The 10,160-nt window shown below is 55.9% G+C and overlaps 1 protein-coding gene and 1 pseudogene across 2 annotated transcripts; one reads left to right on the top strand and one right to left on the bottom strand.

The window, feature by feature from the left end:
• Nucleotides 1-739: 739 nt before the first annotated feature.
• On the bottom strand, nt 740-1,406 carry LOC105818845 (annotated as a pseudogene).
• A 2,638-nt stretch (nt 1,407-4,044) lies between these two features.
• DGCR6L (DiGeorge syndrome critical region gene 6-like) lies at nt 4,045-9,902 on the top strand. 2 transcript variants are annotated; one of them, XM_012654978.1, is made up of 5 exons: nt 4,045-4,291; nt 4,365-4,525; nt 7,924-8,024; nt 8,612-8,752; nt 9,231-9,902. In XM_012654978.1, exons 1-5 carry the CDS (start codon nt 4,182-4,184, stop codon nt 9,312-9,314), a joined length of 597 nt encoding a protein of 198 aa, XP_012510432.1. In that variant the 5' UTR covers nt 4,045-4,181; the 3' UTR covers nt 9,315-9,902. The 2 variants fall into 2 exon arrangements, with proteins under 2 accessions (XP_012510432.1, XP_012510433.1); XM_012654979.1 differs by having other exon boundaries at nt 9,214-9,299.
• The last annotated feature ends 258 nt before the right edge of the window (nt 9,903-10,160 follow it).

A 10,160-nucleotide genomic window follows, 5' to 3' on the forward strand; every position in this document is an offset into this window, starting at 1 on the left:
AGTCATTGCATGCGTGCAACAAAAGCAACGAAACTAGAGAAACAACAGTGGCCGTACATTCCATGAGTGATTTTAGAGTTGTTATGTTTTATGGGAAAAATAGATGATCACAAAGAATTATTGGCAGCCCAAACTCTGGAATGTACCCAACTTTAGTTGAACTTCTAAGTAATTATAATGTCCATAGAGTTAGTCATGAAATTAATGATAAAAATCATCTGTGCCTTATTTGTGTAATAAAATGAAAAATGCTCCTAGAAAAACGTTAGACCTCAAATACATTTGAGAATATCAGAACAAAATATATCTGAGCGTGTATCAAAAGTAGCATGTATCATAAAGTGTCTTCACATTAACTATACTGACATAACAGTAGAGAAAGCCTTATTCACAGCTGAATGTTAACTGACCTTTAACAAATTCTAGTTAAAATGGTTAAAGCCTAGAAAGAAACGAGAAGGGTAACCTTCTTCAATTAATTTTATGGTATAATATCAAAGCTTGATATGGTTAATATATTTCATGGGTGTCAATGTTTATAAAACAAGCATTGTTTTATGCACCATTACAAATAAATTCTGGCTGCTAAGCCAGTATCAAAGGCCAGTGGAATGATATTTCCTTCTAGGGCTCATTTTGCTTCCTGTCGCCTTCCCTCTCCCATGGAAATGCCACTAGATAACGACAGTAGCAGCTCGCTTAGGCTCTAGCCTTCCCCTGGGATAGGACAGGAAGTGACTCACTCCTGAGTTTCCACACTGTCCTCTTCTTCTCCTTGAGGTGGTTCTTCTGTATTCTCCTCTTCCTCTCCTTCCATCTTCTCTGGTGGCTTCTCACAGGCCTTTTCTAAAGGTCACTATCACTCCATCCCAGGTAGGTATTTCAGACGCAAGATAGCTGGCATCACCTTCCTGGTCAAGGACCTTCCTAAAGCCACCACATGAGAGGATTCGGGCCAGAGTCTGAGCTGTGTAGCAGACCACGTCCTCCTGTTCCGGGGTCATGACTGTGTGTATCCTGAAGTTGCCACTCTCACAGGAGGGGTCAGTGATATCCACTGAACCTGGCATGAACAGTCCTGCAGCCAGCCTCTGCAAGCCACGCCTGTGTGCCACATTTAGGGCCAAAGGCCATCTGGTGGGGCTGTCCATCACAGGGTAGTAACCCCATAGGTCAAGGATCCAGGGTGTGAGGGGCTCAAATCCAGGAAAACAAATCTTCAAGTCCTTCAGCAGTCTGATAAGAACTTTAACTGTGGATGGAGAAGAATTTTCCTCAAACCAGTGGGCATGTCAGACAGCTGCTAAGGCACTCTGTAACACCTTGATATCCAAATGGAGTTGTGGGTCCAGTTTTTGGAGATTGGGTGGCAGGGAGCCTCATACCTCAACAGAACTGGGGCAGGAGGTGATGAGAAACTGTGTCACGAGACAGACAGGGTGTGAGAGGTGGGCTTGGAGCACCCTGGTGTTCTGTAAGGAGTACAGACATGCCACCGAGACTCAGCAGCCATGGTGCGCACCTTTGCATGGCCTATGTGGATATGCCTCCACCGGGGCTCCATGGCACAGCTGCTTCTCTACACCCCAGACCCACGAGAACTCATGGAGAAACAAGGAGAGGCATATGCAACACTCAAAACACAGACACACACAAAAGCCACACAGTGAAGCCTTCAGAAACACACACACACACAGGCACTCACCCCTTCATACCACAGGCTCAGCTGTACTTGCCCAGACACACTCAGAGATGGTACACACCAGTCACCATGCACCAGCCCGAGGTGTCACCAGCCAGCTTGAAGGACTTGGGAGGCCAAGTGGAGGTGGACGAGGTAGACAGTGGCTGCAGAGTGAAGAAGGCCCACAGTAGACACCTCCCAACTAGGAGTGCCAGGTGGCCCCACCACGCCCACACACACAGAGGACGTGCACCCCCACTGCACATCTGCACAACAGTGCCTCCATTCCTATACACACTTCCCAGGGAGACGGTGCCCACACCACCCATCCCTGGGACTCCTTCTTCCAGATCAGGCCCTTCCCAGTGACCTAGAGGTGGCCCAGGAGTCCCCAAGCCTCAGTGACCCATTGCACATGTCAATGAGAAAGAAAAAAACCTTTTACCCAAAGAATGGGAGCCCCCTTTAATTATCAGGCCCAGAAACGTATTGGAATGCAACAGTAGTGACATCTCCCTCTCCTTGAGCTAAATAATTACCTCTTGAAGCCACAGGCTACCTAGGCTCTAGACTAATTGACGCCAAGTAGCCATGAATCACCACACGCTGGACACCATAACTCATATCCTATAGCTCAACAATGCATATCTCATCACTAACCAACGCTACCTCTGTAAACCAGTGAGAATTCCTGTCAGACAACTTTGTATCAGCCCATCCCTTGTCCCCCTTTGCCCTGAAAATCCTGGTTGTGTCAAAGGCCGGACAGAGCACTCCTTAAAGCAACTTGGAAGTGTGTCCCAGGCAGCTGTCCTCATCCTTGGCCCAAATAAACTCTCCACTAATTTTGCCTCAGTTTCTTTCTCTAAGTCGACAACCATGTAGGGAAGGGTGCTGCTGGGGTTGGGGAGCTGGTTCAGGTCAGACAAGGGTGGGCGAAAGGGACTTCCTGTTGCACAGGTGGCCACAGCACAAATCCTTATCGCATGGGGCTTCCCTGTGTGGACAGGTCTTCACGTGGGCGCCCTTCATGAACAGAGGGGCTGAAAGCAGACGTACACTTGAAAGGTGTGCCCAGACTGACAACCTCCCAGCTGGCTCCTGCAGCCACTTGCTGCAGGCTCAGCTCCCACAAGCTCCAGAGTCCCACCTCAGGCTGCCACTCCCCAGGGGGCTTGGAGGGCAGGGCGACAGCCTGTGGGTCAGGTTCTGGATTGTGGCGCACCCTCCATACTCCATGGCAATGATCTAAGAGCATGTTGTCATTATTCATTCCCGGTTTCTGGCCAGAAGGGATCGCAAGGACGTTGGGGGGCGGGGAGGAGCCTATTTCCTGGCTGAGGAAATAGATCCCGGAAAAAACTGGAGACCACGGAGAACTGCAGGGTGACCCCAGATGGCTTGGGAACCCACCCACCTTCCTTTGTCAACCCCTCGTAGTCGAAGCCCGGTCATCTAACACAGTCTGTGCAAACAGCCTAGCAGCTAAACAATATCTTGTGAAACGTAAATCATCGTGTCTGTGCCTCCAAACCCTTCAGAGCTTCCTACTGCTTAGGACAAGCCCCTCACGTGGCCCTAGCCCCGACTCTAGCAGGGCTTTGCGACTGCTGTTCTTTCCACCAGAACCGCGCCTGTTAATGGCTGTTCGTAGCTGGGTCGACACCAGCCAGCTAGGGTCCCTCAGAGTGGGACCCTCAGCGCCCAGCACAGCAGCTGGCACGGGCACCCAGCCGGAGGGCGGGGAACCTGGGGCACAGGGAACTGGGAGCATGCAGTCCGGGTTCAGAGTCCGGGCTGTGGGGTGGGCAACACTGGGCGATCATGGCAGCCTCAGACGGGGACTCAGTGTCCGTCCGTCTTGGCCAAGCAGTTCCAGGTGTGGTCCTTTGACAGCTTCAGCCTCCAGCAAGAGGGGCGGGCGGGTCGGGCGCAGACAGCCCCCAGTGCCAGCCAGTGCTTGGCTTTAGACGGTGCACGGGCCAGCGAACCGCTCCTCCGTGGGACCACAGGGGGACGGGGACTGCAGAGCCCCAATCGCTGGTGCTGCGGCGCGGGGCGGAGCCTCTGTCCGCGCAGATTCTGGGTGGGCGGGCAGGCTTCAAAAATCCCACGATACCGAGGCGGCAGAGTCTCTCCTTAAAGTTGCGCGGACGGGGAAGCAGGGTAAGGGGTGGGGCAATGCGAGACTCTCCTGGGACCCTCCGCGAAGGGATGGGGCGACCCCCTCTCTGAAGGACGCAGGGAGCGTCCTCGCTTGGCGGCGAGGGCGGGCCGACACCCAGACGCGTAGCATTCGGGACTGACGTAAAAAGGAACCGGGCTGAGCCGCACTCGGAACAGTCATTAAAAGGGCGGGGCGCGCCGCGCTCGTGACTGCGTAAGAGGGGCGGGGCGAGCCGCACTCGTGACTGTCGTAAGAGGGGCGGAGCGCGCCTCGCTCGAGCCTGACGTAAGAGGCGGGGGTGCACGTCGCTGCTGGAGGCCGGCGGGCGCCATGGAGCGCTACGCCGGCGCCTTGGAGGAGGCGGCGGACGGGGCCCGGCAGCAGGAGCGGCACTACCAGCTGCTTTCGGCGCTGCAGAGCCTGGTTAAGGAGCTGCCCAGGTACGCGGGCGGGGCGGGGCGGGGCAGGAGGCTCCGGGCCCCGCCCGCGCTCACCGCGCCGCCCTGCCCGCAGCTCCTTCCAGCAGCGCTTGTCCTACACCACGCTCAGCGACCTGGCCCTGGCGCTCCTCGACGGCACGGTGTTCGAGATCGTGCAGGGACTGTTGGAGATCCAGCACCTCACCGAGAAGAGCCTGTACAACCAGCGCCTGCGCCTGCAGAACGAGCACCGAGGTGCGCGGGGGCGGTGGCGCGGCGCGGCGCGGCGCGCCCAGGGAGCTCTCGGTCTCTGCGCAGGCCGGGCCCTTCCCGGGCGTCGCTCAGAAGAGGTTCCTAAAACTGACCAGATCGAGGGCGCAGAGCCTTCAGTAGCGCTTTTGTGGCGACCGGTGGGCCGAGCTAGTTTTGTCTGTTGAACAGTCCCGTTCTTGGCATGACAACCAGAAACTCCCTGCTCAGGCTTCCCTGTGGCCCTGTGCCCCCATCCCCTTCCAGGTGGGACGCGTCGCCCAAGGCCTCAGTGCTTGGCCACAGGCAGACCCTGTGGCGGCCTTGACTGCAGTGCCCTGTAGTGGATGAAGGTCTGTTGACAGCTCTGCCGCTGGCACCACCTTTTAGGATTACATCCCTCTCGGGGCACCGCACCAACTGCACATCACATTCTTCAGTACTGTTCCCTGTGGCACCTCCCGGACCTGAAGAGCTTCCCACTTGAGCCATAAGCTCGGCCCCTCCCTGGCATTACCACTCGGAGGGAGCCCCCTTCCTGCAGATTATATGGGACAGCTTCCCCTGCACCATAAGATTTCCACCTTTGCTATTTTGTTTTTCCCCAATTTATTTTAAAAGTTGAAACGTTAAGAAAAGTAGAAGGAATGTATAATGAATTCTCTTGTGCTCGTCACCAAGATTCAATAATTAACATTTTGCCAAAGTTCTTTATATCCCTACATATACCTAACACCATAGCACTTCACCACGAGTCTTCATCATTCCTCGAAACCAGGATTTTCAACCCCGCACTCCCCACACTGTTGACATCTGTTGCTAGATGTCTTTATGGTGAGATACTGTCCTGCTTTGCATGATGACAGCAAAAACTGCCTCCCTTGGGGGGTCACCCTTGGCCTTGGATTGAGAGCAAGCATCCTAGAACAAGAACACTCCTGCACAACCTCACAGGCTAGCCTCATGAGAAATCAACCATTCCAGGGCATCTCCTGACCTTTAGTGCGTGGTCACTTTACTTGTCTTAATTATCAGTTTGTAAGTAAGGATTCAGTCTAGGTTCATGCATTGAAGTTAGTCACTTTAGTCTGTTTCTGGAACAGTCCCCAGCATTTACTGTGGCATTGACTTTATCAAGAATCCAGGGCATTCTACCTGTAGAATGTCCCTGATCTGGACCTATCTGGACCTGCTTCCTGTCATTTAATCTGGTTCTCCACCCCTATTTTCCTGTAAACTGGATAATAGATAGAAACCTGATTAGATGCTGGTCGAGTGTCGAAAAAATTCCTCCACGTGATGCCAGAACCCTTCCCCCAAGGGCAGGCGACGTCCATCTGCCCCAGGACTAGCGTATTTCTCTCAGGGGTGGATGTTGGATTTTGGATTTTGTCAGATCCTCTTTATGCGTCTGTTGAGATGATCACGTGGTAAATCATAATTTCTGTGACTGTGGTGAATTACAATGACTTGACTCCCATCCTACTTGGTCATGATGTATTCTCCTTTTTATATGTGTTGGATTTGATCTGCTAAGATCTTGTTAAGAATTTTTTCTCTACGTTCATGACAGATGTTGGGCCATGGTTTTCTTGTAATATCTTGGTCTGGTTTCGGTATCAGGGCACTGCCGCCTCACAGGACAAGTCAGGAAGTGTTCTCTCTTCTTCAGTTTTCTAGAAGAGTCTGTGTAGAATTGCTATTACTTCTTCCCTTAATGTTTCAGCGATTGTCTTCTTCTGCATTTTTGTTGAAGTGTGTGATGCTTACAGCTCACACATCTGGCTCATTCTTTCTAATGCTCAAACTATACCGTGTTTGGCCACTGGGAGGACTTGAGGCTCATCTTTTCTTGCTTTTTCCTTGCTTCAGTTCTGGAATTGGCCATTTCCCCAGGGAGCCCTGGTTCCCTTTAGCAGGGGAGTTTTTGGTAACTCTGGACCCTGTACTATTAGTCCTTCGGGAGGCTCAGGTCAGGTGCCAGTGCCACTGGCAGCAGGCGAGCCCGTGTTGACTTTGCTTTTCCTGCTGGTTTAGCAGGCAATTGGCTGCCACTGCCTTCTTTGCATTCCTTGGTTATTATTGAGGCCAAGCCCCTTGTGCCCAGGCAGCCATCATGGTGCTTTTCTTGCCTTCTGCTTGCCTACCCAGTGGAACCTGGCAGTGGACTTGGGGCTCGTAGCAATGTTTGGTGAATGGAGTGAAGATGAATTTCCCTGCATTTGTTTCCTTGCACCCTGCCTTCCCCTTGTGTACACTGTAACCAGATAACTTTCTTGTCTCTTTCTTGTCCCTCTATTATGGAGACATCTCAAGGATGGCTCTTGGTTTCAAACACATACAATATGATAAATGCCATTATTGAGATGTGTATAGAGTGCCAAGAAACAGATTAGGGAAGGCTATGGGCACAGTGGGGACCAGGCTGCCTGCATAGGAGCCTCAGGGACTCTCCTGACAAGGGCTGCAGGCTGAGGTCTCTTCCTAGGAGCACAGTATTGAGTTTTGTGTTGTTTCTTTTTTTATAGCCGGGGACCCGTCCTGCCTGGGGAGATCTAGCCATTTGACGCTACTGGTCTAGGGTGTTGGCTGTGTGGTATTGCACATTCTGTTTTGTGATAATGGTTTCTTTTCATCTGTGATACCATCTTCCTATGTCCATTCCTATCAGACTGGACAGTTTGCACATGTGTGTGTTTATGGCACAGTTTAGCAGGGACCACGGGGCTTTGCCCAGTGGCTGAGGGTGAGCCTCTCTGAGCCACACGCTCCCCTACACCGAGCCTCTGTGGGCTCGTGGTATCCCAGGCCTATCCCAGTCTTGGGCCTCCCAGTCTGTGCCCACCCGTCTCCCTCCGGCTGCTGTCGGGGGCTGGGAGCTGTCGATGTGGGGTTGGCTGCCACCCTGAAGGGCAGCCACAGCCCTGCTGGGCAGAGGCTGGTGCCTGGCAGAGTGAACCTGTTCTCCTGCTGCTTTCCCAGGCCTTCGCCTCAGGTGGTGTCAGACACTCCAGTAGCTGTCCCCTCAGTGATAGGGCAGGGCGCACCCTGGACTGCTGGCCTGTGGCCATGTGGGCCCAGAAGCCTCCTCTGGCTGGTCCTGTGAGCCCGGCTGCAGCCTGACCCAGCCTGTCCTACCCTGACAGCCTTCAGGCCCTGCCCTCTTTAATGCCCTACACCTTCTAGAGGGCCCTGCCCTGGGTGCAAGCAGGCCCGGAGGTCTGAGGGGCCCAGGCGAGAGCAGCTGCTGCCGCACCCAGCCCCTGCCCCTGGTGCAGGGCTTCCCTCCACCCCTTGGGCCTGGCTGTTCTGTGGTGGGCTGGAGGAGCAAGCACAAGGGAGGAGGTGTGCCAAGGGGCCGCTCCCCCTCCACTCAAGGCTGACAGGCCCTCATCTCCTCCCAGTGCTCAAACAGGCGCTGCGGCAGAGGCACCAGGATGCCCAGCAGGCCTGCCGGCCCCACAACTTGCCAGTGCTCCAGGCAGCCCAGCAGCGGGAGCTGGAGGTAGGAGGCTCGCAGGGGGCTGGGCTGGCACCACCTGGTCAGAGGGACTCAGTGGCTGCTCTGGGCCTTTGTGGGCCGCTGAGCCCCAGTGAGTCCCAGCACAGGGCTCTTCCTGGGGGGATGGGTGTCCTGGGGCTGGGTGGGGAATGAAGGCCCTCTGTGAGTCCCCTGCTCACTGGGACAGCAGCTCCTGGTGGGCTGGGGCCCACATGGAGCAAGTGCTGATGGGGGTCATTGTGCCCTTTGGCCTCAGGGGTGCAAGGGCAATGGTGGGGTGACAGGGCCAGCCAGGAAGGGGCCCATCCTTCTCCCGGGGAGCTTAGGAACAACCAACAAGCCATGGGGGGATGCCTGGGGAGATGCATGAGGTGCCGGGGTGTGCAGTAGAACCCCTCAGAGCCCCTTTCTAGGCTTGGCGGAGGAGCAGGGAGAGGCCCAGGTGGGCATGGTGAGGACAAGTCAGTGCCTTCGGACCCGGTGCCACTGGGGATGGTAAGGGGCTGGGGTAGCAGGCAGGAGCATGTGTTTGGGACACTGGTGAGCAGGGGGCTGAGCCCGAGCCACCCTCACTCCCCCCACTGTGGCAGGCTGTGGAGCACCGGATCCGAGAGGAACAGCGGGCAATGGACCGCAAGATCGTCCTGGAGCTAGACCGGAAGGTGGCTGACCAGCAGAGCACACTCGAGAAGGCAGGGGTGGCCGGCTTCTACGTGACCACCAACCCACAGGTCAGCGTCTGGGCCTGCCCTGCCCCCACCCCCAGTGTCACTGGTGCCCAAAGGCCCAATCCCACCTGGGTTTTACTGCTGGTCCCCAGGGACCCAGGCCCAGGAAATGGGGGTGGGATGGAAATGAGGCTCCCAGAAGGGTTTCTGCTCCCACAGAAGCCAGGCTTACTGCCCACAGGAGGGTAAGCCAGCTGGCCAGCCAGGAGATAGCCCAACATCCCTAGCTAGCCCTGCTGCGTGCTCCAGGGCCCCCCTCCTGTGCGCAACTCCCAGTGTGCCAAGCCAGGGCAACAGCCAGCCCTGCTGGGGGTGGAGGCCTGGGTCCTACCCCTTTCTGGCAGGCCGTGGCCAGGCTGCACCAGGACTTTGGCCCTGGAGCCTCACTGCCTGGCACCTCTGGGCCCTAGTATCTGCCTCTGGGTGGGGGCAGAAGGAGCCAGCTGCCACGCTTGTGCTCACAGGGCCCTCTGCACGCCAGGAGCTGATGCTGCAGATGAACCTGCTGGAGCTGATCCGGAAGCTGCAGCAGAGGGGCTTCCAGGCAGGGAAGGCAGCGCTGTGATGAGGCCCTGCAGCCCCTGCTACCCAGCATGGCTGGGAAGGCAGCCCTGCCCTTCTGTGGCCACAGGCAACAGAACACTGAGCGCAACTTGTCATCGTAATGTCTGGCCACTGCCCTTCCAGCTGCCTGCAGGATCACCCTTCTGAGGAGAGGTTGGTGGACCCTGGCTATGCCTGTTACCCACTTACATTTGGGCTTTTCTGTCCAAACGCTAGAATAGTCTCATAAAGGGGACACAGGCCCAGCCTTCCTGCTGTCTGCCCCAGGGCTGGGCAGGTAGTGGGGCTGAAGCATTCTAGCACCTTCTCACTCCAGGGGGCATGTCCTGATCCCACCAGGCCTCAGCCCAAGTGCTTGTTCTGGGCTCAGACGCTCCCTTGGCAGTGATAGCCCCTACGTGGAAGAGGCTCTAAAGCCCAAGCCCTATGTGACTCAGAAAAATAAAGATGCCTCATGGCCTACGCATGGCTTGTGTGACAGCTCTGTGGTTTCCACTGCCACCAGGGCCTAGGTGGGGCCCTCACCCGATGCCTTCATGTTGCAGCAGAGGCCTTTGCCCAGGGCTGCCCTCCTGGGCTGTGTGCCCAGCTTCACCACCCTTACCTCTGCACGGAGACTGGGAGCCTCCTGGCCTCCCCTGTCCCAGCCCTGGTCCCAGAGCACAAGGACCACATCCATCCTGCTCCACAGGGCTGGGGCTGGACAGCACGGAGGAGGCAGGGGGTGGGCACCTGCCTCAGCCTTGGTCCAGGGCCTGTCAGAGTGGCAGCAGCCCCAAGTGGGTCGCTGGGGTGAAGGGCCCAGCGTGGCAGGAAGGGTCTGAGGGGGAAGCCTGCTGGAGGCGTG

The sequence above is a fragment of the Propithecus coquereli genome, unplaced genomic scaffold (assembly GCF_000956105.1).
Source record: "Propithecus coquereli isolate 6110/MARCELLA unplaced genomic scaffold, Pcoq_1.0 Scaffold456, whole genome shotgun sequence".
NCBI lineage: Eukaryota > Metazoa > Chordata > Mammalia > Primates > Indriidae > Propithecus > Propithecus coquereli.